This window comes from Carica papaya, chromosome 2 (assembly GCF_054855325.1).
Source record: "Carica papaya isolate Zhongbai chromosome 2, ASM5485532v1, whole genome shotgun sequence".
NCBI classification, from domain to species: domain Eukaryota; kingdom Viridiplantae; phylum Streptophyta; class Magnoliopsida; order Brassicales; family Caricaceae; genus Carica; species Carica papaya.
In genome coordinates this window covers 34,847,170-34,874,590 of record NC_142310.1, presented here as the reverse complement: position 1 = coordinate 34,874,590, position 27,421 = coordinate 34,847,170, and the positions used below count along the sequence as shown (strand labels likewise).

Below are 27,421 nucleotides of genomic sequence, written 5' to 3'. Positions count from 1 at the left end.
ATATGTATGTATGTATGAACGTGTAGATTTATGTATATCCATGCAGGCTATCACATAAGCTGGTAAATGTCAGAAGCAGGGGAAGAGCAAGAACTGTATAAAAATTGGATATACAAAATCAGGATGAACAAACTTTGATCAACAACTATATTAATCAAATCAGACTCAGTGTATCAATTTACACTGTAAATTTGTCCTTCAATTTCAATTTTAACTTTTCCTGTTTTTTTTTTTTTTTTTTTTTTACACAAAAGTCTAATAACCAAATTAATCTTGGTTTTATCCTATTGAAACCTCTGTCTCTTCCCTGTCGGGATCTGATTGCTAAAACTCGGCCCGGAACTCAGTAGCCGGCCGCTGCTCAGGCCGGAAACCATCCCATTCGAAAAGTTCAACAGCGAAGCCGAACACATTTGAGAAGATCCTCTTGAAATCTCAACATACGATGATGATGGATTATTCAATGGCTTCTGAACAGAATTCAGAGCTGGTTTCTGGGTATCCAGAACTGGAGTATTAGCTTCATAGTTCTTGATTGACACAGGTGGGATCTTGAAGGATTGCAGAGGAGGGGGATTTCGCCATTGAGGAAGAGGTCCAGCTACAAGCAGAGTCTGGAGAAGTGGACCCGCTTCCATTACAGCCTGCAAAAGTTTTCCTTTCTGAGGCAAAGTTTTCCCCTTGACAAGCTTATCGATAGCAGCAATTTCCGGGTCAATTTTAGTCATTACTTGAGGGACTAAAGGTTTTGGGATTGAGCAATTGTAATCTTGCATGAAAGGCTGTTTGACAAATCCCAATTGGGCTGAATCCGCCACGTTGATGTTCGAGAAATCGGGGGAAGAGACTGCATCGAAGAACGAATCAACTGGAGAGGAGCCATGGGATAAGCTGTTGGATTCTGTAATGCTTGAGTTGGCTTTTGCTGTAGGGAATAAGAGAGGACTTTCAGGCGGGACTTGGGGGAGAATTGGGTTTAATTCAGTTTGAGCTGAAGAAGGTATTAGCTTGTTTATCAGTTTCTGCAATTGATCTTTGGCTTCATCTCTTTCTTGATAAGCAAGCTTTAGAAGATTGAGCAAATGCTTGACTTCTTCCTTGTGCTTCCTTACTTCCTCATTTGCTTCCATTTTAATAGACTCCAATTCAAAAGCAGTGTATTGAAGCTTCTGTCTCAGCTCATCAATTCCCTGCCAAACACGAAACAAATAATTCAGTATCAAAACAAATCTATTCTACGAAAACAAGATACTAACACGACATGACCCAGATCGGATCATGTCTCAAAAATATGTGCTAATAACCTGACACTACTAATTGGATCAGGAACTGATTCATGAACAAGACTGATGGCATGTCAATACTCTATTGTAATAATTTATACACGTGATTCGAAATTTGTGTCACGAAATCTAAACAATGGAGAGAAAGCTATCGTAATACAAATTTAGTGTCACAGTGCTGTTTATAACACCATGCATCATGAACATGGAAAACTGAGAATCTAAAGAGATTCAAAGAGAAACATCCATGGAACCCAAGACTGAAATTGCAGCCTTGTGATTTTTCAAAGAGGAATTTAAACGAACAGTTTGGCAGTAATCAAACCCAGACCTTGAAGAAGATTTGGACATGGACATTAGACCTGCTTCTTTAGAAAAACCAGAGATCTTTTTTGTCGCAAAGAGAAAATCCAAAAAATAAAAACCCAATAAAATTCAAAGTTAGGAGGAACTTTATAATCACAACTAGGGCCCATGCAAATCTCTCCAGCTCTTTCAGTCAAACAAAAGGGTTTGATTTGCCTTCAGAATTGGGGAAAAACCCTAAAAATAAGGGCATATGACCACCATTGAATCTAACTTAATAATGAAATAGACCTTTTTTGGTCCCAGTAGATACATTAAGCAAAGAAAATACCCCAAGTTTCTATCAGAACCCGACAAGAGTTCACTCAGAAAAGTTCAAACTTTACATATTATGTACTAAACAGGACAGAAGATTTGAATCAAATCAATATTCATGTACAGTAAATACTATAATATAAACTGGAAAATAAAACAAGAATTCAAGCAAAAGATCAATTCATCAAGATTACGATCTTCAAAAATATTATTTTAATGATACTAAAATATGTAGAGTAATTCTGCAATAGAGACACTTCATCCAGCAAGCAGGAAATGACATTAATATCCAAATTAAGACGAAACAAAAACAGAATCACAGAAACCATAATTGGGTTATTGCCATGAATTAGACTCGGAGGAAACTGTGGACTGAGATAACTACCGATGGAGTGGAGCAAATTTATCAGCATGAATAACAGGATCAGACATTGTTGCAGACAAGAACAGAGAATCTAAAAGGTAGTTTTAAAAATAGAGAAGGAGATGAGGACAGAAATGAAGAAAAACCCACCTCCTGATAACACCAAATAGAACCCAAATCCTCCATTGTTTGTTCTTTTCTTCTCTTCTCTTTCCTTTTCTTTTCTTTTCTTTTCTTTTCTTTTCTGATTAGAAGAAGATGAAATAGAGAAAAGAAAAAGGTATATGAATAGAGAAATCAAAGTCTAGAGAGTTTAGACAAAAAGATTGCCTGTGAGTTATTTATAGAGCAAATGAAAGACATTTAAGGGGAGAGAGAGAAGGAGAGAGAGAGAGAGAGAGAGAGAGATTTCTCATAAACCTCCAGAAAAAACCAGTCCACATCACACAATAGAAAATTAAGGGTTTTGCCTTCCTCAAAAACAAAAAGAAAGAAAATAAAGGATTTTGCGAAAAGACCTTCCAATTAGAAAAACCCAGATTCCATTTTCTACTCTCTCTCTTTATATATAGTATATGTGTATATATATGTAAAAATTGAATTTCTTTTCAACTCCCTCCCACTCTTTCAGGTCTCTTGTCTTTTACTTAAAATAAACCTCTTGTCTCTTCTCTCTAATGTGTATACATACATATAATGCATGAATAAATCAGATTACACTGTGATTACATCATAAAGAACATGGCCAACGACAACAACCCATGTATATATTTACATATATGGTCATATGGCTGAGATGATTATAATCGCTTTCTCTTTATTGGGTAGTCAGTCAATAAAATCCAGTTAGATTTTCTTAAATATATATATATATATATATATATTCCTTTGTATATATGTAAACGGAAACGGCTGTTTCCCTCAATAATAGGTTTACGGAAGCTAGCTGTTCGCTTATTACCTTCTTTGTAACGCGGTTTTATGGTACGTTTCCATAAATGCCCTTTCCTAAAAGGCAATTTCCTTTTTTGGGTGGTCAACACTCAATTCAATATTAATTACTACATAAAACGTGATATCTCTTTTTGCCTAACTTATTTTTACTTTTGAACTTATAACAGTGTAAAATTTATAAGGTTAGAAAACTAATAATTTTTTAAAAAATAAATAAAAATGTATTTAAATATTGTATTTTATTTAAAATTCTTTACACATAATGGGTATATATAAAAAATACTAATTAAAAAATTATTAATTTCAAATGAGAATATTTTTGTAAAAATTATTCTTGAACTGTTTATAAGCTAAAATGGGTAAAACAAAAAATTGTATATATTTTTTAAAACCAATTAAATGAAATAATTATTACGTATTTTAGATATAATAATATTTTTTATAAGCTGATGAAAATAAAAATAAATAAATAAAGGAAAGCAGATTAAAAGCCAAGAATAAAAAGGAAAGGGAGTTCTGATAAGATAAACGAGGGCTCATCGTAGTTTATCATCTAATTATGGAAATCAGAAGCGATCAGCACCGTTGATTGGCGGTTTCTGGATTTGACTTGTATACTTACTGGAAGTACTGTAATTGTTCTATTTGGGTGTATTTATCTGGTGATTTCTGACACGTGATAATAATTATGATATTATCATTTTGATTTTAATGCCTTTAAATGCTTATTATACTCTTTCCATTTCTACAGATAATTATTTTTTTATGTAAATTTATTAATTAGAAATTCCTTTTTTAAAAAATAAATTATTTTGTGCATTTAATTTTTATATTCATTCACAGGGTATGCGAATTATTTCATAAGAAGAAAATATTTTCTTCTTAATATGTATTTATATTAAAATATACATAGTTTTTATAAATAACAATAAAAATAATCTTGAAAATTTAACATTAATTATATTTTATTTTTTTAATTTTATTTTATTTTATTTTATAGTTGTGTGCATTAATTTTGAATATCATATACAAAAATAAAATTTAAAATGATTTTCTACAACCAAATTTATTTAATATTCATAATTAATTTATTATTTATTCATTATGAGGCTAATGTCTTACACAACAATTAATGAATTCTAATTCTATAATTATCCGAGTTTTAATTTAAAATAGAAATTCAAATTTGGTTTCATAATATTAATGTATATTACAATATATTAAAAAATAATATATGGTACGTAATATGGTACATATATATAAGATAGACATTTGGCGACGTGTTATTGGTGCCATGTGAATGTCTCTAACCAAGACAAAAGTGCAATTAACTTTCTATTTTTTTAAAACACTAATTAATTAATTCATTATATATATATATATACACATATACATATATAGAGTTTATATAATTGGTAATTATATATAATAATTATTCATGTTTTTTAAGGATTGGCATTATGTTCCCTTTCTCTTTCTAGGATTAAGCTAGATTTGGCTTGTGAACTGCCCAAGAAAACTGAACTCAACAACATAATAGTTGACTTATTATGTATATGCTTATTCTATTGTACTATATTAATTACTTATTAAATTTAAGGGCATGTTTGGCCATGCACTTTTGTGTCACCTATTGTTCACATGAGTTTTTTTATTTATTTAATATTTGGCAGCATATATATTTTGTGAATAAGCATAAGTGTTAAGTGACAAAAAGTGCTTAATAAAAATTTCATTATTTCATTTATTGGGATTCCTTTTGTTTGCCAAAGAAAATTAATTAATGACTATTTATGTGCTTTATCTTATTATGAGATTCATCCAAGTGTTTTTTTTTTTTTTGTTCTCATAATTAATGTTTAATATGTTTCAATCATGGAATAAGGTAATTTAAGGACTAATGAGTATTTATGTTGTATAAAAATCAAATTTTATTTTATATCCAATATTATAAATATGTAAATTATACTTAATTTTTGTATATATAACCTTTATATGGTATTAGTTATATGTGCATAAAATTTAATGAGAATATAACTGATTAATGTTTAAATAGACAAATTACAGTAGAAATATATGTACGGATTTTTTTATACATTATTTTTTTTTACGCGTTAGTGATCACTTAAAATCTTATGAGTTCTATAATTATAATATAAAGAAAATTCAGATGATACATGATATTATTTTTAATGAAAAGTAATTCTAATCATTAAACAAAAATATATTTTGAATAATAAATTTTAAAAAATTTTAATGAAAGAAATAATAAATAAACAAATTGCTCTATGAGAATATAATGAATATAATATATTTTTCATAAAAAATTTTAAACTTATGAAATCTTTCTAAAAGTAAAAATATTCTCATTTTCTTCTATTATATACATATATATATATATAGAGAGAGAGAGAGAGAGAGAGAGATAGCATAGGTCCAATACCTTTAAAAAGAAACAAATGTCGAACTTTCTACGTACATTTACTAGAATTACATATTTTTATTTTACATCTTCTTTAATCGTTCTTAAACTTCGTAATAATGTATATCATTTCGTCCGACTATTCAATTGGTAGGGGCAATAGGCATTGCATACAAAAGGCAGGAACATAGTCAACACTAACAAACTTGCTACGTAAATTTGCTCGAATTATGGATTTAGTGTTACTTTGTACTTGGCTAATTTCAATTTTATTATCCTAACATATGATCTATCTATTTTCCTTAAAGTTCAAGTAAATGACACGTGGCACAAACCCTTTGAATCAATCACGAAGACAATCAAAATTTCTTGGTTACCATATTCAAATATTTTCTGTTTTTTTCTTTAATTTTTATTTAGTTTAAATTAATTTATAATTTATTTAAAAAAAATAAATAAATCAACCTGAAAAAACCTTGTTCTGACAGAGACAATGAACATGGGTGAGGAATTATCTTGAATAAAAAAATTCACAATTTTTTTATTTCTTTAATCATCCTCCGCACCCAGTTTTGAAACTCTCTGCATTATTTATATATATATTGTCATGTTCTTATAATTATATATTTTAAAATTGAAAATATTATAAAATAACTCCGTGTATTATAGAAGTTACGTGCTACTTTAATCTTATTCATTAGATCCTCTAACAACGATGCCAAATTAATTAACAACTATGTCATTATTCGTTAATCCAATGATTAGCACCAAAGTAGCATGCAAATTGATATACAACTATTGGTAATAGTAATTAACAAGTTCTATAATATTCCAATATTAGATTCTATACTTACTTTTCCTGACGGCATATATTATACACACACACACACACACACACACACACACATATATATATATATAATGGGTTTGCATCTAGGAAGCAGACAAAGCCGATAAAATTATGTATATATAGGATAAGACAAATTTTCTAAACAAATATAAAGGGGTTGGTTCGCCTAATACAATGTATCTAGTTGCTTATAAGGATGTATATGGGTATGATTTTGTTTAATTATTAATTTAATATTTGTTTTTGTCCTGGTTATTACTTTCCCTTGTCGAGTTGGATTTTTTTTTTTATCAAATTAATTGTTTTGGTATATATTTAAATAGTTGGTATATATATATATATATATATATATAAATTGTAAGCACGTATTTTTTTTAGATATTATGATTTATTTTTAGGAATTATTTAATTGATATATATATATATAAATGAATTTATATTTGAAGAAAAAATCTCTTTTTTAATTTTTGTAAAGACATATATATATATATGTATGAGCTCTATAAAACTATTTTCACCTCAAGTATATAAAACAAAATTTTATAAAGTAATTATGGATAAAACTATATAATTATTTTATATGATGTATATTATTAGCCACTTATAATCATTAATTAATTTTTTTAAAGAAAAGATAAGTTAAAAGAGCTAAACATTTTACTTACAACTCAAGTAAAATATCAACCTTTAGTTAACTTGTAACATTATTGTATGTGGATATATATATATATATATATATATATAACGAAAATGTAAGTAATTTGTTGACTTTCGTTCTCTTGAAGTGATTGTTTACTTCTAGCCAACAATTGCATTTGTATACTAATTAACCACTCTACTTTTTATATCAAACTTAACACACAACGTTATGTATGGTGTGTGTGTGTGTGTGTATATATATATATATATATGCAGTATAGTATAGAAAATTTAAAAAGGTATAATTAAAGATAATTCATAATAAATGTTATAATTTCAAATCCAAATGATAATTAAGAAAAATATATGATATATATATTATATACATATGCCCTCTTTTTTTTCACATTCTTCTTATTTCAAATATATATTAGATGTATAAGATATGGATATATATCATGTTCACTCACATGTTGCTACAAAATTATTTCACGCCACCTATAAGATAATGGAAATATATATATACATGTGTGTCTATATATACACACACACGTATGTGTATATATATGGGCCTATAAATCTATAAGCCACCTTAGTTAATTTTTTAGGGCACTATACTAATCACAGTGGCATTACTATTAGGAAAGTGGTTCTAAAAAGCGGAGACCAGTTTCCTTTTTTACCTCCACAGTTTCCCCCTAACAGATAACGACTTTACCCGTCGACCTAATCATCATCGCAATTTATTAATAATAATAATAAATAAATAATATTTTAAAAACTTTTCAAAAAAAAAATTAATTTAATTTTTATGTCGCTATCACAATGTGGGCCCCGTGGAGATTAGCGGGCCAATGGGGTTGCCATCTTGTGAGCGCGCACATGGTAGTTAGGTTCGAGTCATGTGAGTGCCGTTGATGTGCCGCCACGTGTGTGTCTATCCGAGTCAGCGAGGGTAAGACGCACGTGCCGGTCGTGGCCTTTCTGGAGACACGTGGCGCGAGGACCGTTCTGCGTGGCACATACAAGTGCGGTTGACGGCGGGAACGGTTCTTATTGGTAGGTGGCACGTGCGAAAGGCGGATTAGCCCTCACAGCAAATTTTGACTAATAGGAAGGGAGTGGAAGATTGAGAAAAGTCGCGTGAAATCCTTTAAAGCGTCAATTGGATTTGTCATTTAGAGTTATATTGATGGAAAAGGTGTAGTCTACATACGGCATTAGTGCCTTGGCGAGTGGCTAGTGGTGAAGAATTATAGATACATATATACATATATCGATACGCACACATATATATATACACACATGTATATATGGTTAGAAAGTTGCAGAAGGTCAATTTAGTCCATTGAATTTGAATAGTCGTTTCTGATTCGTTTTAATGTGAGTTGGGTCAAATGATGACAATTACTTGAATCTTCAAAAAATATTTTTATTTTATTTTAAAAATATAATTCTTAATCTAATTTGATTTTAATAACCTCAATAATATAATAATAAATTAAATTTCATGTTCAACTTAATCATTTAAATATTATAAATTGGTTATTTTTAATTTATAATATACAAATAAAATAATAAATTATATATCGTTTAGTAAATTTTTAACTCATGATATTTAAATAAAATATAAAAAATTTAACCGTGAAAGTATTATATTATTGATAATTGATAATAATATTATGTAGTAAAAACTCAAAATCTAAAATAATTCGGTATATTAGATTCATACAAATAAAAATTAATAATTACACTCGTAGATATAGGATTATATATTATATATCAAAAATTTTAACTCAATATTAATTTTTTTTTAATAAAATAAAATAAAAAGATATTTTTATAGTTATGGTTGAGTTAGAATATTTATGTCATAAATGACTCAATAAATATATATATATATATATAATTTGAGATCATTACACTTATTAAAATCCAATAATATATATTCTTTTCATTACAATTATATTGAGGAGTTGACTATTGACGTCATAAAGTGGTGGTCAAAATCTGGTTTAACTCGTGAAAAATACTTGAGCGTAGCAACATTAACTCGCTACTCCATTTCATCAGAAGAGGTAATTAAGAGAAGAGAAAGACCCCTTGTGTAGTCTCTTTCATTTTTAATTTTTTATTTAAAATTATTTAATTTTAATTATAACTTTAATTTTATAGATAATACACTAATAAATTAAGTTAAGTCATTGGTCTCGTTAAATTAAATATTATATACTACCGTGGACTTATAATGTATTTATAAGATAATAAATTCAACATAAAATTTTAATCGTTAAATTATTATGATATTAATTTAAATTTGAAATCTTTGTTTTATTGAAGGTTTCTGCCTAAATTGACCATCTTTTTCATTTTGTGTTTAGTTATAAAATTTATTTTACAATTTGTATTATTATTATTTAGTAAACACATAAGTTTATAAAATTTAGGTCTCACCCGATTCTTCTTTCAATAATAATAATACTAGAATTAATCAATAACTTAGTAAAAAATGTATAGTTTATTTAAAAGTTATAAGCTCGATTTTCTTAAAAACAAAAAAATTCACTACCTTGCATATATATTACTAAACCGATGGTAGCTAGTTTATAATATTTAGTTTTAAAAAATTTAAAACTTAACTCAATATATCAGTAACGTTGTAATGATCAAGTTAGGTGAGTTGGATTATGTAATAATTAAATATTGGATTAAATTTTATTTTTATGTATATATATGTATATGGTAGTAATTATAAAGTAGGAACATAATTTGTGTAGTTGGGGGAGTGGAGGAGGAAACGGTGTCGTTTGGAGAAGAAGAGGAGGCCGCAGGAGGAGAGAGAAGGAGGAGTTCGGTGAGTGAGTGAGTTCCGTGAGAGAGAGGAACTCTGTGATTAAAAATGTGTAAGGGAGTTTGTAGGGAGTTGATGTGAATATGTGTGATTGGCAATAGGCAGAGCGCACAGAATGAGGTAATGGAAGTGAGGTGAGAAAGGCGTAGAGAGATGAGCGGTTAGGGACAGAATAGGCCTGTGAGAGTAGTAGAGGGGGAGCTAGCAGTGGAGGATGGGAAAGGTAGGGTGATGTGAGAGTTGATACATCTAGTAGGAAAGGATGGGTAGCCGAGGCTATTTGGGGAGGAGTGAAGGCAGGGATAGATAGTGTGTTGAGTGCTAACAGAGAATGTAGGCATGGGGGGCGGAGTGTGTGTATTCTGAAAATTATGGAGTGTGAAAGGGAGGCCTGTAGCGAGTGTGTGTGAGGGATTGGAATAGAGGTGTATGGGTGTGGAGGTGTTGTGTGCGGGTGTGAGTGGCACGGGCATATAGGTTGGTATAGCTATTGTAAGTTTAAGAAGTTGATAAATGAGCATTAGGTGTAGGGGTGTACTAGTGTATGAGTGCTAAGTGTGAGTGTATGTCGTATGGGGAGACGTGTGTAGGTCCTGTACACATGTTAAAAGTATAAAAGATCCTCAGGACAATATTGTGGTATAAGAACAATTTGGAAGGGTATACCAGTAAGGGGAAAAATAAAGTATGTGAGTTTATTGGGCAATTTGAGTAAGAACGGGATGAGATTGTCTTTGAGGTGGTTGCGCCGGGGGACGCTGATATTGGTTGTCGCTATCTAGAAAGAGTAAGTTGATCGCCGATAGTGGTGATAGTTGGGGGTCTCCGGCGGGTAAGGCGTTGGGTTGCCGATATTGGTAACGAGAGAAAATAGTATTAGTGTGTGTGTGTGGCCTGTTAAGGGTTGAGAGATAAAAGGTTCATTGATAGTCGCCGATACTGGTGACAGATGCGAATAGTTGTACGGTTGAGTGACCTACCCCGGGTCAAGGGGGTGATGTCGGAGGACGGTTACCTCTAGCATGAGTGACACTTAAAATACCGGGGGATAGGTATTAATCCTGTGTAGTTAAATGGTAGTAAGAAAGTGTGACTTAGGCTAGGGAAAGAGAAAACATATAAAAATAGAGTTTTAAATTAGTTTGCATATGATATTTATAATTTAATTTTTACTGTACTAAGTTATATACGCTCACTTTTTATTATTCACAGATGAAGTAGGGATAGAGTCGGAATCGGAGTTGCCAATTTTCGAACATAGCATATAGAGCAACAACGCAAGGATTTCTACTAGTAGAATTGAGGGTGTAAAAAGTTAGTAGTAGTGTAGGTTGTGTGTTTGTTGGAGATGTATGAGGTTGTATTTCACTGTAATGTCACGTTTATGGTTAAAGGTTTATATTTGACATTGAACAATAGATTGTGATAGTTTCTTTTCTATGTGCGCGACTGATTGGAGTGAGTTTTTAGTATTTGGCCATTAAATTAGTTTAGACTACACCGTAAAAAAAAATGCATTACAGATTAAATATCAACAAATTTATTATATGTTTAGACAAAAAGAATATTATACGATAACTAAACTTTCTTAGTTAGAGTAATCACGATGGATTAAAAATGTAATATAATTTTTTAAATTTTCATCAAGTAATAATAATAATAATTAAGACGTTGAGGCTAATACAACAACTATTAATATGAAAAGATTATTATGGTCTAAGCCTCTTTTATATTTTTTATATATGCACACACATATAATTTTGTATATACTTCCACCAGCAACTTAAACATATATATATATATATATGAGTATAGAGTATATAATTAACAAGAGGCCTTTTTCTATTGGTTATATTTTCATATTTTCTAAATTCGGTGTACTTACACAAAATGTATTCTTACACGTAAATTTCTGTGTGTAAAAGAGGAACTCCGTCGTCATGACTGAAAATTATACATACAGCTATACATACGTGCACTGCATTTAGTCTTCGATACTCTTATTTATTTATATTTTACATGCACGATACATAATATGTATGTAGGTAAACTGCACTATGGACGAACGTGCATAAAATTGACGTTACGAAAATGAGTGCTTTAATTCTAAGGTGTATGTGGGTTTAATCAAACCCAATTCTAACTGACTCACAATCATTATCAAGCTCATACTTATTGGAAAATATGTATGATTGCTCTTGGCAGGCCACTATATATATATATATATATATATATATATATAGGAAAAAAATTAAAACTATATTTGATATTATGATTTTAACTCTTGCTTGTAACATATATTTACAATATACTCGAACAAAAATATAATAAGTTCTTCAAAATTTAGTTTAATTTATTTTTTAAAATCATACCAGTATATTAATAAATTAAGTTATTGATTATATTAAATTAATTATTATAAAATTATTATTTTATTTATCAAACCGTTAGTTAAGAAGTACATTGAACCCACGAAAGAAATTTGTGGCTTTACGGTATATCAAAGTCGAAACTCTTACGTGCTCTAATTAAACGTATTATTGTTATTATCTTGATTTAGATAATGTTATATAATACTGAGCGTTCAACTTATCAAGAAAATGTTGTATCGTTTGTAAGTTATACACATATATATATATATATGTATGTATAGATAAATGTATACGTCCCGAAGCGAGAAACATGAAGTAAACATTATTGCAGAAGATTTTTGTTCATAGGATTCTCTACATAATTTCAAAACCTACACATGACATCATGATCATTTTTATTGTGCTAAAAAAGTTGATAGAACTTTATTTTCTTTTTCTCTAGACACCCATTTGACCAGTCTATCCAAAAACATGTTTGGTATTAGCTTTGACTGATAATCAATTATACGTACATACACAAACACATGTATATATAGGTGATGCTAATGTTCTCTAGGCATTATTGTAGAATCAAAGCTCTAAGTCTAAAGTTTGAATAGAAAATTAATAATTGCTTCCCATAACCCGTGCTAGATTGTGCTTGGAGACTCTTGATAAGTCAAAATTTTGAGCAAATTTTAGCTTCAATTAAGGTTTTTTAATTTAAAATTTTGTTGGGTTTTTTTTTTTTAACAATTCATTACTTCGTAGTACAATTTTTTATGCCGTGTAATTTTTTTTTACTCTTTTAAAATTATAAAATAATAAGTTCGAGTAATACTTGTATAATAAGATAATAAGTTGTTAAATAAAAAATTACAAGATTTCAAATTAAAAAATCTCAAACAACCAGCTATGAAAATTAATTCATCCTAGATATGTAATTATAAATATAAGTGCAATTTAATTTTAAATTTGTATCTAACTTATAAATAATTTATTTATTTAAAAGGTGGATAATTTTTTTTTTATACAAGAGATTATAAGTTTCGAGTCAATTTTTATATTTTTTTTGTACACCCGTTAATAAAATTGTGGTATAATCAAATGAATAATATGTATATATTCGATTCATAAATAAATTCATACATAATGTAAAAATTAATTTTATCAATTAGATTAATTAATATTCACCCATTGAAAAAACATTTTTGAATCCCAATGCGATTGTTTGTAATAAAGAAAACCAATGATGTTTGTAATAAGAAATTTCTTATTCTTATTCTTCTGTACGCATAAAAGTATATATATTATATACATATATATATATATATGTATTTATATTGAGAAGATGTATGTTTTATGTGTGTATAAACCGCGAAATTTAGGCCTTGTTTGTACTATGGAATTGGGCTAAGGAAGTTTATGGGCTTTGGTGAAGGTAAGTCTTAAACGCAACACTTTGATTTAATTTTAATAGATGATAATAAACTCTTAATCCTGATATTATTATAAGTTAATTATATCAAAAATTTAAATTTATTAAAAAATATTAATATACCCATTATTTATGTTTACAATATTGTGTGTATTCAAAAAAAAAAAAAAAAAAAAAAAAGAAATCATATATTTAATTAACATTTTAGTCCAATAAAATATATTTTTTTATTTTTAAAATATATAATATATATACACCAATTATAATATAATAAAAAATATTTAAATAAGAACATATATAAAAATTAATAATCTGTTATAAAGAAAAAAAATATATCAACTACTACTTAATTTTTGTTACCAAAATTTGGGTAGCATAACGTGATTAGTTAAATCATAATTAATAATTATCGATGGATGGTTAGCCAATATAGTAGCCTTTTTATTCTTCTTCCAAAACATAAACAAACATAAAACATCATTAAGAAAAATAACCAGAGATTAATATTTAATTAAATGAATTTGGTAATCTAATCTAGTTGTTTTTGTTCTAATCATTAATATTTTAAGTTGGTTCCTTTAAAAGATATATATAAATGAATTATGAGTATGACGTTGGTTGGTAATTATTATTTAAATCTTAGATTAGTCATTTACTTTTATAAGTACATAATTTTGGAAAATGCAATTGGATAAGATTAAAATTAAATTAAATAATGCAAATAATTAGGTCGAATATTATATGGGTTAATTGGAGTCAATACTTAGTTTTTTTTCTTTTTCCTCTCTTCTTAATTTATTTAAACTTAGAATCTGAGTGCTAATAATTTAATAATATTTTAAAATTATATATATTTTTTTTAATCTTATTGAAAATCATGATTGGAGAAGTGCAATTAAAAGAATGAATGCGAACGTTCAAAGGTAACGTACGTGTATAAATGTGTATTGCATGTATATATAGATTTATTTCCATGTTGGTGATATTATAGATACATTTTTTGTGATTTTTTTTATATATTTTTTGCACTTTCTTGCTTATATACTATAACGACCCGAAACTTAAAAAAAAGTAAATTATAAATTGAATGTAAAAACGAAATAATAGAGTTAGAATTTACATTCCTTACACAATAATTTAGAATACCCAATAGAATTACGATATTGACCCTTCTAAAAGAACAAGCTAAAAATCAAAAAATAAATGAAAGTAAACAATTAGGTATTATAAGACGACCTTCACTAACATTTGAAATGAGTCCGAGTGGTGAACTATTCACAACTCCCTTATTGATCGGAATCTGGATCTTGATCCTCTTAATATGAAATAATTAATAAAAAGGTGAGCTACACTAGCTTAGTAAGCCTATCACACTACTCACCAATACAGAAATTGAATGTTGGTAAAAATTATAAAAATAACTAATGTAACTCTTAATTTAAGTAAATTAATTTATCATAAGTAAAACTATTTATTACATAATTACCGTTGTGAGATTTTCAAAACCGACATATAGAGATAATAGTTTAACAACATCATAATCTCATATTCAAGTAAGTAAAAATAAGAAAATTCTATTTTCATTTGCCTACTAGTATCCATGGGAGTCCATAGGGATGTCCCCATACCTCATCCCGTATGAGTGTCAAAATACTATCTCTCAATACCCTGTTTGGTACGAGGGTAAAGCGGGTCGTCCCCATACCCCGTATGGTATGAGCGTTCAAATATTATCCCTCAATACTCAATCCGGTATGAGAGTAAAACGGGTTGTCCCTATACCCCATCCGGTATAAGCACCAAAATACCAATTCTCGATACTTTATCCGGTATGATGGTGAAACAGACCGTTCTCATACCCTGTCCGGTATGAGCACCAAAAATATTAATAATTGATATCTCGTTTGGTATAAGGCGATGTTCATAGTAGGGTTCCCTATGTACTTAATCCGTCAACCATCTCCCAATATATCCAGTAAGTCTATCATTAATTCATTCACTTAACCAATTAATTTTTTGTTTACATTTAATTTTTAATTTTACAATTTAATTGTAAATCACACAAGACAAGCAATACATGCATCAACATGCATCAGGAAAACACAACTGAATCATCTTACAAATTTCAGTGTATTATCATGCATTTAACACTGTAAAATCAAACAATCAGTTAAAACATGATAAATAGTAATAAATAACAGATTTCGGCTCCATTAGTAACCTGTAATTAATTATCAAAGTTTTCTAAATTTTGCAAAATATTGTATTATGTATAATTAAACTTTAATTCTATAACAAAGAATAAGGTGATGAATTCTTACCCGAATCGGTGTCCGAAATACTAAACTTTCAGCTGTGCCTATTGGTGATCCTCGGGTTTCTTGAATTTTCATGCGAATGTAAAAACATACTTCACGTACCTAAAATACCCAAAAAAATCCAAAATTGGTGTTAAAAATCTTTTCCAACTAATTTTGGAATTCTGGCATGGTGACACCACAGTGCTCAAGCGACGGCACCGAGCAGCGATTTGCCTCAGACTGGCTGTTTTTGGCTAATTTTGGTTGGTTTCAAGAGATTTTATACTCATCCATGCGAGAAAATACATTAAGGGCCATCGGTTGGCCAAAAAAAGTCGAAAAATAAAAACTTACCGGCGGTGAAATTTTTTGATGCATCGACTCCGTCTGCTCACCTTTGCAGCTTGACGTTTTTCTTCGGTCAACCTATATAAAACATAATAGTGAACACAATGGTGAAAAAATCGCACGAAATGAGAAACGAAAAACGGGAAGGGGCTCATTGGAAGCGATTTTTTATTTTTTCCACTGCAGCGGCGCTGGGCTTTATCAACGATTTTTGGCTCATTCGTCGTTCTTTTTGCTCCGATTTAGCCATGAGGGTGTTCAAAAATTAAAATTTGAGCGAATAAGAGAATTTTTACCTTTTTTACCAATCGGAGGTGGCTCAAACGCGGTGACGTGCGGCAATCGACTCCCTTCTCCAGCGAGAGACTGACGGGTAGGGTTTGGGTTCGGTGTTATGTGAGATATTTATACATGTCTCCCTTAAATTTGGGTCATTCATCGTGTTTGATATCGATCGTCCGATCACATTTAAAGAAAAAATGAATCTGGACTGTTCATCGCGATTTGATCTCGACCGTACGATCGCGTTTAAAGAATGAATGAATATGAACTATTCATTGCATTTAATCGTGACCGTCTGATCACGCTTGAGGAGAGAACAGATCCGGACCGTTTACGTGCGCGGGAATGCATTCGGGCCGTCCGATCGCAGACACGCGAATTGCTAACGTGGTCTCCTGTGTGGCACTGAGTTAGCGTGTCTTACCACGCAACGTGCTCATGTTCGTCAAATGCACTGACTGGACGGTCTTACGTGGCATAATTTTTTTAATCGCGTTTTAATCCTGAACCCAAAATTTCACTTATTTTTTTCAAAATTATTTTCAATTTCATCATTCACCTATTTTTTTTTCTAATTTTACATTAAATAAATATTTATAAATTTAAAATTTGTATTTATATATATATTTTTAATTTTAAAATTAATTTCGGGCCAAATTTCGGGCTCGGATATTACAGATATAATGCAAAAAAAATCTTTTAAACCTAAATGTTATTTAGTTTAAAAATTAAATACATTTAACTAAATATTATTAGAAAATTATTTAAATCTTAATATTATATGGTTTTATTTTAATGTAACGGAAGCACACAAGAGAACCAGCACTAATTTTTTTTTTTGTTTTTTTTCGTAAATCAATCATGGATTTGATAACGAAATAAATATTCTAATAATTATGCTTATTAAATAATCCTAAAGTTGTTTTCATGTTTACACTTTAATTAAATTTAAATACAAATTTTAAAATTAAAATTATAACCTTCATGGTCCCCTTATTTTTGTTCATATAATTGGTTAATAATAAAAAATTTAAGAATATAAAACTACCAATATAACTTTTATTTATAAATGTTTATATTATAGCATTCTAATTATGAAATTTTTAATCAAAAAATTAAAATTTCAATTGTTCGTTCTTAAATTATTAGTCACGTATCACTTGATAACTATTTTATTGATTATAATGAATTATTGGACGGTCCAAATTAAACTCTAAATTATATAATTTTATTAAAACAAGAAAAAGAAATTGTGGGAGCAAAGTAGATGTTATTTATACATTCTTGAATAATAATCTTGTTCCGGTTAAAAAATAAAAACGAAATTATTAAAAATAAAACCATGTTGTATTTAATTAATGGTGTTAAATATTAATTAATAAATACTTATATTTTAATAATATGGTCGGTTTGGTGATCACATATGATTATGTAGACAAATTTTAAATGATAAATAAAATAAACCCATCATCACCTAATTAATTTTTAATTAGTGTTGACAACTCATTTGAGCTTTTCTTTGGATCAAGCCTACCTAGTAATTTAATAAAGGGTATTTAAATTGTTTAATTTTTATGACTATATAATAATATGACTTTTGATAGTAGTCATTATAGACTTAAAAATTATAGAAGAATTTTTGCTTAATATTTAAATTTAGACGAATTTTTTATATGAGAAAATTAGCAAATAAATAAGTCATGTCATTGATTAGTTTTAATAAGAATGTGCATTACATGTGTTGCAAAATTTTGTAGTAAATAGATTAAAAAAAAAAAGAAAATCTTGAAAAATAAGAAGAAATTAAAAGAACTAAAAAAATAAAAATAAATATAACGACTGAATTTGGAAAAACCCTAATAGAATTGTTTTGTTTAGTGGGTTTTTTTTTTGTATGTTTCTTACCAAAAAAAATAAAAATTATATGTATAAAATAAAAAAGACAGACATATACACACAATATATTAGAATAGTAATTGATGATTTGTTAATTGATAATAGTTATACGTAATTTTATAAACAGTTAAAATTTAGAGAAGTTTGTGTAAATACAAAAAGTTATACTTTATGTATAAATATTTTTTGAACTATAATTAATAAACAGAATACGATGTCGACTGTTTTAGTCTCTATCTCTCTTGAAATATTTCAGTTTAATTTCTAAAATTTCATACTGAATCTTTTTATAATCTTTATAAAATTACATTACATTTAATTATTTTTTATACTTAAAAAACATTTAGATTTCTTCTTAAATCTAACGTGGTACCAAAACAATAATAGTTCTTCAGTTTTTATGGCAAGGTGGTTCACGACGGAACATTATATTCTCAAATTTGTTCATACCGAACTAAAAGAAGTAAATTTGTACAAATTTCAAGACGAAAAATACTTTTATTAATGTAGATTCAGCAAAAGTCTAAAATAAATATTACAAGATTTAGTATGTAAATGATTTAAGCAGAAATCATACATTGCATACACATACATACACAACAAACGAGGACCCTTATAAGATTCTACTATCCCTTTAAACCTCATATTTAGATGAAACATACTTGGACATGTATGGAATTTAGACATTAATATTTAGATTTTAAAGATTATTAGATAATAAATTTATGTAAATTAATTAAAATAAATAAATAAATAAGAAATTTATTTATAATTAAATAGAATAAAAATACTAATTTATGGGATATTATTAAAATAAGGTCCAGCGCTTTTGGTCTATCCCCTTTTGATTATGTATTTTTTCTTCTTGAAATTAACTTTTAAAAAATTAATTTAAGTTTCATTAGTGATAATACTAATTTATGATAATGAATCGAGCACAATTAACCACCATATAGTCCACGTCATCATAGCTATAAACATAAGACAATTTATACGGTGTGCTCAAGTTCAACTGAGCACAAATCAAAACACCGCCAGTAATGCAGTATACAACCAATTATTTATTAGTAATCCTTACCAAATTCATAATCCAACGGCTGTAGATTTAATTCCGATTGCGCTCGCCTCACCCTATTTTATCTTTTCGTCATAAAAAATCACGTGGTCGGTCAAGGAAAAAAAAACCCACACCAATTATTTGGGTCGGGGACCCACAGCCACCACTTTTTGTCTGTGATCAATATGTCTCGGCCGCCTGATTGGTCGGTCCGAGTCCACATCAATCCGTACACGTGGCAAGCTAGAAACAGATTGGAGGCGCGTCCCACATTAAGTCGCAGACACTGAACACGTGGCCTCCAGAAGGACGTCTTTCGTTTTTCCTCTCGACACCAAGCTGTCATACGAGACAAACCGGCCACTCCTGTTTTAGGCTCGCTCACGAGTATTATATATACCAACGAACAAGCAAAATGAAAACTGCAAGCAAGCAAAGAAGAGCAGCTAAGTAGAATTTGATTTTTTTTTTTTTTAAAATTAAAAAAATGCCGATTTCACAAATTGCAATCGGATCTCCGGCGGAAATTGCCCGCCCCGATGCATTGAAGGCAGCTCTGGCTGAGTTTATTTCAATGCTCATTTTCGTTTTCGCCGGGGAGGGCTCCGGCATGGCCTTCAGTAAGCAATCTATTTTTCTCTGATTTCTACCTCTTTTTAATTAACTAATTAGTATTATTTCACATTTTTGACACTACATTATCTAAATAGCATATGATTGGTTCCGATTTTTAAATAAAAATTTAATTCATAAATAGAAAATAGTTTTTTTTAAATTAAAATTAAAATGCGCTTCTATATAAAAAAATATATAGGACAGTGAATAATTATGAAACTTAAACTTATAAACAAAAAAAATATAATTTAAAATACATTTTTATTTTTATAAAAGCAAAATATTTAATATAGAGAATTAAAAATATTCATCATATACTAAATAAAGTCTCAGATGGAAAATAACTATTATTACTTTTTTTTTTTTAAAGACATAATTTTTCTTTTGAGATTTGATTTTAAAACAATAATATTTCTGCAGACAAGCTTACCAACTATGGCTCGGCTACACCGGCTGGTCTAATATCGGCCTCTCTGGCTCACGCCTTTGCACTATTCGTGGCGGTTTCTGTTGGTGCAAACATCTCCGGTGGACATGTAAACCCTGCTGTCACCTTCGGAGCCTTTGTTGGCGGCCACATTAGTCTTTTTAGGAGTGTATTGTACTGGATTGCTCAGTGCCTCGGATCAGTCCTTGCTTGCTTGCTTCTCAAATTCTCCACCGGCGGACTGGTAATTAATTATTCATCACATCCATTGAATTTCGTTCCACGATTTCACTTATCAGCTGACATGTTATTATGTTATAACTTTTGTAAAACCATTGACTTTATTAAAAATAGTTATACACATTAGTTCTTTCCCTGGAAACTAGATTCGTTCGATCAACTAAATGAATTCTAATTTTTTTCATTTTATAATTATAATCATTATTGGCTGAATTCGTTTTATTGTTGGTGTAACGCAGGAAACATCTGCATTTGCACTATCATCTGGCGTAGGAGAATTGAATGCCTTGGTGTTCGAGATAGTGATGACCTTCGGGTTGGTTTACACAGTCTACGCCACAGCCATAGACCCGAAGAGGGGTAACATTGGGATAATTGCTCCAATTGCAATTGGTTTCATAGTGGGTGCCAACATCTTGGCCGGTGGAGCCTTTGACGGAGCATCCATGAACCCAGCAGTGTCCTTCGGCCCAGCTGTAGTAAGCTGGACATGGAACAGCCATTGGGTCTACTGGGTTGGTCCCTTCGCTGGTGCCGGCATTGCAGCCCTTGTCTATGAGATCATCTTCATTGGCTCAAGCACACATGAGCAGCTCGCTTCTGCTGATTTCTAAGCCACTGGGCTCTCAGTTTCTTTGTATGATGAAAAGGGGTTCAGAAGTTGGGGATCCTTGTTTGGTTTGAACTTTGTGGATGTCTGGATGTTTGTTTTTTCCTGTCTTTGATGAAATGTTTATTCCTGTGAACTTTGGGTTTTTCACCAAATCATTTGTTTAGTGTTCGTCTCCTCTCTTTTGCCAATTTTTATTGGGTTAGGTGTAGAAATCTATTTTCTGCATTAAAATAATCCGAGACAGAACTCAAAGATTGAAGATAATATAGAAAATAAAATGCCAATTAAAATTATGGAGATCCCTAAACCACAAAATGGCTGTTAGCTTAAAGAATTTGAGCCAATAATTAGATGCCATTTTCCAAACGCACTGTCTATTAAAAACTACCAATACAAACACTAGTGATTGTGTACTAACCAAACCAAAAGTCGGACTTGTAACCATTTCAATATGCTAAAGAACGTGATAAAGGAAAAGAAAATGGTGCAGGTCCCCCCAAAAAAAAAAAATGGTAATAAACATGAAGCCCAAAAAGCCAAGCAAAATAGCATATAAAAAAATCCTTGTTAACAACTATCAAGTAATAGAGTTAACTAATTATTTAACAGTTTAAATGTGATAGAACAATAACTTAATATATTATTTAAATGATATTATTAACACATCTTCTCAAATACAAACGAGAGTTTTAATCTTAACACACGTACTCAACGCAAATCCAAAAAGAATAAAAAATTAAATATTAGAAAGAAACACTAATTCATGGAAAGCCAAATTACAAGAAGGCTTAGCAGAAAACTAAACAACAAGAAGGCCAGGCTTTAAGGCCTGAAGAAAGCCCATACGATAAGAAGGCGTAATACTGAGCAATGAAAGAACGAAGTAATGAATAATAGGAAGAAACCAGGTTTCCAAAGTCCTAAGTGAACCCAAATAACAAAGAGGCCACACAAAAGCATGAATATCTAATAGAAGCCTAAGCAGTAAGTTGGCCCAACAGTAGGGAATGGAAAGAAGGATTAGATAAATAATTGGAGAGAGATGAGGTTCCCAAGTTTTTGAATTCAACATCTCCAATTCTAATACCATAGTAATAAAAAAGTTTGAACTAGTTTTCTGAAAAATTTAAGCTGATAGAAAATTACATAATCTATTTTCTATACTATATTATTACCGTTGTCAAATTGCCAAATCAAGGAGTTGCAAATATGAAAATGAATTTATTACATAAGATACTGTGGAAGCATGAGTTGTTATAAGGAGCATACTTACCCAAGCGTAAGTTAAGAAATGAAGTACAGGGTTACACAGAAGCAGCTTCAGGTCCTGAAAAGACACAATTCTCAACAGGTTAGTTGTAGAATATCAAACCAAAATAGGGATTTGCCATATGCTGTAGAAGTCGTGTAAAACACACCATATGATGTATAGATTGCCGATGGGATAAATGCATCCTTGTAAGTAGAAAACAGGATGCTGAAGACTGAAACTTTCAATAGCGAGAAATAAAATCCTTCTAGCCATGAATGTGCAACGGCAACTATTATTTGGAAAGCAAATGATATAAATGTATGATGCTGCTCTATTTTGATCTTAAAAGAACTAATTCATTCGTAATGGACATGTTTAAAATATTTAGATTCAGGAATAATCAAATTCTGCCAAAATTTTCTAGTTCTGACCAAAAGCATTGAAAACCACTGTTCCTAACTTTTTATAATTTCCAAAACTTATAATGTCCATGCATGTGGTAAACACAAGATTTGCTACCAAATAAATTACGGCAAGGCAAAACTTCCGCAATTTTCTTCCTTCTATGGAAAAAAAAAAAGAGATAAGCCATGTCTTTCACTGATTCCATGTATCCAGTTGGAGCCATGTGTTGTCTACAGTTTAATGTTACAGATTTAACAGGCACTGACAATCTAGGGTCATATATGACTGAATGAGCTCTGACCTTCACTTCATCTTTCTCTTTGCTTTCTGCTGGCCCAGTTTTTTCCGACGTTGCGTGAATAAATAGATGTAAAGTTTCAACCAAAGGAATGGATAGAACAAAAGCAAAACCTGAGTAAAAATTTCAAATGGTTAACAAAAGTACAATCAACAGTATTTAGAAACAAGAACTTGAAAGCATCATTATTGCATAGCAATTAGCGAGAGGAGTTCACAGATTTCCCCTTATTGTGGAAAAACACCAAACACAAAGCTGTTAAGACACTTGTGTCCCACGTGCCCAGGCACACATAAAAAGACAGAAATCCACCCGTTACTGAAGTGTTATTATGCATGTATACAAGCACATAATCAAATCCCATCCTAACTGGGGTGATTGGATAAACAAGCTCTCATCCTCAGATTATGTATAGAATACAGATTGAAGTGTATTATTTATGGTTGATGATGAGTTCAAATTTAAAGCTAAACACCTCTTCAAAGAGTTTAAATGAAGAAAAGAACAATTTATCATCCATTGCAGAGTAATTTAGGTGTCTGAAAGTAAGATGTCCAACATACCCTGACAAAATCATAATAGCCAAAGGGGAGACCAGCAAAAGAATTTGCATAGAGGTTCTTGTCTCTTATATAAGGAAGTGCTTGGAACATAAGCCATACTGCGGATTGATACACAAATCAATAAAAGTAGACAGAAAAATGACGACAAAATGACAGAAGGGATGAACTAGAAGAACTTAATGACTCTGACCAAAGAGGATCCCATCAGTTGATAATAAATCTTGAACAAAAATGAACCAGAGTCCATGTACTCACTTTCGCCACCAATTCCTATAGGATACAGCACAATGAATGCAGTGTACCTAGAGACATGTAGATATTTTATCAGATTCTGCAGGATACAGACTATGCGACGCATATTCAAGTGCAAAAGAAATATGTTTCCCGGTGATTTTAAAGTTCTGCTGCCACACATTACTTATTTTTATTTTTTATTTTTGCTCATTTTGATCTTAGTTCGAAATATAAAAGAAAGAACCTGAGGTAGGTGATCCAAGATGGACAAGTTCCAATGCAGTTCAATGCATAATGTGGATATCTAATTATCTGCAGCCAGCATCATGGTTATATTACCATTATTTCACATAAGAAAGATCATTAAACAAAAAAAATAAACCAATATACGGTAAATACATCTGTGATATTAAGAACCATGAAATGTTCTCAGGAGATAGAAGGAAAGAAAATATGTCCTTGTTATATGAGAAAATTTAAACGTATAATAGAAAATAACAGCTATGCAGATGGACAATATAGAAAAGCTCAACATTAAGGCAGATGAAATATGATGGATCAGACTGATTTCCTTCAAATCCAGCCAGGTTAAATTATGGGCATGGGAATCAGGATTCATGAAATGAATCCACTTAGCCAAGAAATGATACCACAAGGCTGAAAAGTCAAGCAGCTGATTCGAAGACTAGTGGGAGTGTTATTGCATGGCATCAATAATTTCCCAAAGGTGTTTCCCAAAACAAATTCCCAGAGATCTATCAGAATGATATCTCCAAGTTGGTTGTCCTTAAACTTAACCTTGATAGAAATAGAATTATCTGTATAAATAAAAAATATATAAAAATTGAAGAATAAGGATGCAATTTCAAAAGAAACTAATTTTAGTTCAAATTTTCAGCCTTAGAATCAACTGTCTTATCAGCTTTAAGCTCTAAGCTCCATGAAGCGTCCTCAATGGGACAAATATTCAGTTAGAAACTTGATCACCTCGCCACATCAGACTTGAGATTCAACAAAAAAAAAAAAAAAGGATTTATCTATCAGTACTGCAAATAAACATATATCCAAGAAGGATCCTTAATGGAACCCTGAGTTTATCCTTCAGCAGGAAAAGGACAAAGCTGAATGTATCTATTCATCCTTCAGTAAACTTCTTATAATCTCTATACCATATCACTTCTTTTCAAAATTATTTAATTTTCATAGCGCAGTCACTATATGTATTTTCATTCCCTCTTCCCATCTGCTTGCAGCCCTTACTTCAACTCCAGAACATGAACGAGAGAGTCAAATAGAAGAAGTCAAATTTCTATAAGAGTAAAACATTTTATTCTTTTCCTTTTTAGATTGTCTGTTTTTATTGTATTTTGAAGTAGCCATCCAACAGCAAGTATCGTCCATGATACACTCCCTATATAACTTTAACAAGAAACCAGGATTCATGACTGTCATCCTCCAGCTTTGCAGCCTTCACCTGAATAACCACAAAATTTAAAGTGACATATTTTCAAATGAAGAATATGAAGGAACCAACTTACCTCACCTAGGCTCCAAAAGAGGAATGTTATGAAAACTGCTGGCAACTCCTGGATCTACAAAAGCTAAGCCAAACATAAATTTACCACCAAGATGAAAGTATAAGCATGAAATATAACCTGAAATACTCTTTTTTAATCCACTGCACATCTTCTGCAAGCCAGGATTACATATCTAATTGGAGTTAGAAAAAATGGAGTGAAAAATGTGAACCTCCTTGATTTTACTGACGATTGCCAGCAAGAAATGTGTTCTTCCACCCCACTGCATCAGCGGCGACAAAACTCCGCTTGGAACAATGCCTCCACACAGCAACAGAAAATAAGCAAAAAAGGATAGCTAAAACTGAAGCATTATTTTCAAAAACTAATTCAACAACCAAGCAGTAAAAGAAAAAACACTCAAAAAATGCAGAAGTTTAAATAAATCACCTATGGCTCCATGTATAACTTCCATGAATCCAGAAGTTTGTAAGACACCTTCAAAACAAAATGAACAATAATAATGACAAACAAATACCAAAGAATAAATTCAAATACCTAAGATTATCAACCTTTTCTTTTCATAATTTCAAACCTTCCTGAGTTTCTGCAATTAAAAACAATCTGTTTTGTATAATTAAGCCCGCGTTCTTCCACATTCGTCAAATGCAGGTTAGTATATTTTATGAACTAAAGTTTGACGAGGAATAAGAAAATACTGACAGATCAGGCCTCCAGCAGAAGCATAGGTTCCATTGATCGACTTGGTAGACGCTAGGCTTCTCAAAATTATGATAAGAGACATCAACCTGTCACCAAATTAAACAAACATCACATAATTACAATAGAAACGGAGAGAACGAACAAATACGTTTGAGAGAGAAAGTAGATAACCAGGCAATGGCCTGAAGCGAGTTATAAGCGAAGAGATAGAGCTTTAAGAGTGTAGATATTTTGTTAACCGCCATTGTTCTAAGGCTCCTAACACGAACCCACTTCTGCTTTCCCTGCGCGCGTTATCTGCTTCAAGCTCTGCGTGCGTACACGTAGAGTGCAGGCCAAAAAGTAGCGAGCTTAAATTTAGTTTAGGCGTGCGCATAGTTCCGGATAAAGTAGAGGGATGAGGTTGAGCTCATGGGCTCTGGTAGGTGAATGAATTCATAGCTGGGCCTTCTTTTTCCTTTTTTATTAAAAAAAATAAAAATAAGAGACTTTTTAAAAAGAGATATTCAAAATTAAATTATTAATTAGTTTATCTAAATTTAAAATGCTGTCATATAACTTACATACCAAAAATTAAAAAATATTACATAAATTGTATTAAAATTAAAAATAAAATATTTGTATTACGAAATAAGAGTAATAAAATGTACATATAGTATATAAAACTTCATATATTATTTATAAATTTAAACATATTGATTCAATAAACAGATTATGATTTTTAAACATAAAAATTTTTTATTTATAAATGTACTTACTAATTTATATATAATTGATCAAATTCATCGTAAAATATAAAATAAAGTGGTTAAATAAAATTTTTTAATTAATTTATTTTACGTATGTTTTAGATTTATATGTCAATATCTATAGTATGT

At 30.2% G+C, this 27,421-nt stretch overlaps 3 protein-coding genes across 7 annotated transcripts; 1 reads left to right on the top strand and 2 right to left on the bottom strand.

Annotated features, from left to right (window-relative positions):
• Nucleotides 1–74: 74 nt before the first annotated feature.
• LOC110826255 (uncharacterized) lies at nt 75–2,813 on the bottom strand. Of its 3 annotated transcripts, none has more exons than XM_022056868.2 (2): nt 2,419–2,813; nt 75–1,190 (listed from the first exon to the last, which is right to left on the bottom strand). In XM_022056868.2, exons 1-2 carry the CDS (start codon nt 2,452–2,454, stop codon nt 285–287), a joined length of 942 nt encoding a protein of 313 aa, XP_021912560.1. In that variant the 5' UTR covers nt 2,455–2,813; the 3' UTR covers nt 75–284. The 3 variants fall into 3 exon arrangements, with proteins under 3 accessions (XP_021912560.1, XP_021912561.1, XP_021912562.1); XM_022056869.2 differs by lacking the exon at nt 2,419–2,813 and adding an exon at nt 1,615–2,407; XM_022056870.2 differs by lacking the exon at nt 2,419–2,813 and adding an exon at nt 1,305–1,600.
• Nucleotides 2,814–20,065: 17,252 nt separating this feature from the next.
• Nucleotides 20,066–21,703, top strand: LOC110806956 (aquaporin TIP1-2-like). The gene is made up of 3 exons (XM_022031963.2): nt 20,066–20,276; nt 20,692–20,942; nt 21,178–21,703. Exons 1-3 carry the CDS (start codon nt 20,144–20,146, stop codon nt 21,550–21,552), a joined length of 759 nt encoding a protein of 252 aa, XP_021887655.1. The 5' UTR covers nt 20,066–20,143; the 3' UTR covers nt 21,553–21,703.
• Nucleotides 21,704–22,550: 847 nt separating this feature from the next.
• LOC110806954 (Protein-tyrosine phosphatase-like, PTPLA) lies at nt 22,551–26,906 on the bottom strand. 3 transcript variants are annotated; one of them, XR_015817348.1, is made up of 11 exons: nt 26,715–26,905; nt 26,544–26,629; nt 26,271–26,318; nt 26,053–26,141; nt 25,842–25,895; nt 24,548–24,615; nt 24,325–24,371; nt 24,070–24,167; nt 23,510–23,619; nt 22,970–23,092; nt 22,551–22,878 (listed from the first exon to the last, which is right to left on the bottom strand). XR_015817348.1 is itself a non-coding variant. In XM_022031961.2 (10 exons), the coding sequence occupies exons 1-9, from the start codon at nt 26,786–26,788 to the stop codon at nt 23,512–23,514; spliced, it is 672 nt and encodes a 223-aa protein (XP_021887653.1). In that variant the 5' UTR covers nt 26,789–26,904; the 3' UTR covers nt 22,551–22,878; nt 23,510–23,511. The 3 variants fall into 3 exon arrangements, 1 of the variants encoding a protein (XP_021887653.1); XM_022031961.2 differs by lacking the exon at nt 22,970–23,092 and having other exon boundaries at nt 26,715–26,904; XR_002538384.2 differs by lacking the exons at nt 22,551–22,878; nt 22,970–23,092 and having other exon boundaries at nt 24,260–24,371; nt 26,715–26,906.
• Nucleotides 26,907–27,421: the final 515 nt, after the last annotated feature.

Bases quoted from the DNA above. Each gene is read 5' to 3' on its own strand.
- LOC110806954 (XM_022031961.2), bottom strand. From the start codon at position 26,788: ATGGCGGTTAACAAAATATCTACACTCTTAAAGCTCTATCTCTTCGCT. The intron at 24,168-24,324 runs GTGAGTACATGG...ATCAATCCGCAG, and splicing joins TATAGGAATTGGTGGCGAAA to TATGGCTTATGTTCCAAGCA. The intron at 23,620-24,069 runs GTATGTTGGACA...ATTTTTACTCAG, and splicing joins GCTATTATGATTTTGTCAGG to GTTTTGCTTTTGTTCTATCC.
- LOC110826255 (XM_022056868.2), bottom strand. From the start codon at position 2,454: ATGGAGGATTTGGGTTCTATTTGGTGTTATCAGGAG. The intron at 1,191-2,418 runs GTGGGTTTTTCT...CGTGTTTGGCAG, and splicing joins CTATTTGGTGTTATCAGGAG to GGAATTGATGAGCTGAGACA.
- LOC110806956 (XM_022031963.2), top strand. From the start codon at position 20,144: ATGCCGATTTCACAAATTGCAATCGGATCTCCGGCGGAAATTGCCCGC. The intron at 20,277-20,691 runs GTAAGCAATCTA...ATATTTCTGCAG, and splicing joins GGGCTCCGGCATGGCCTTCA to ACAAGCTTACCAACTATGGC. The intron at 20,943-21,177 runs GTAATTAATTAT...GGTGTAACGCAG, and splicing joins AATTCTCCACCGGCGGACTG to GAAACATCTGCATTTGCACT.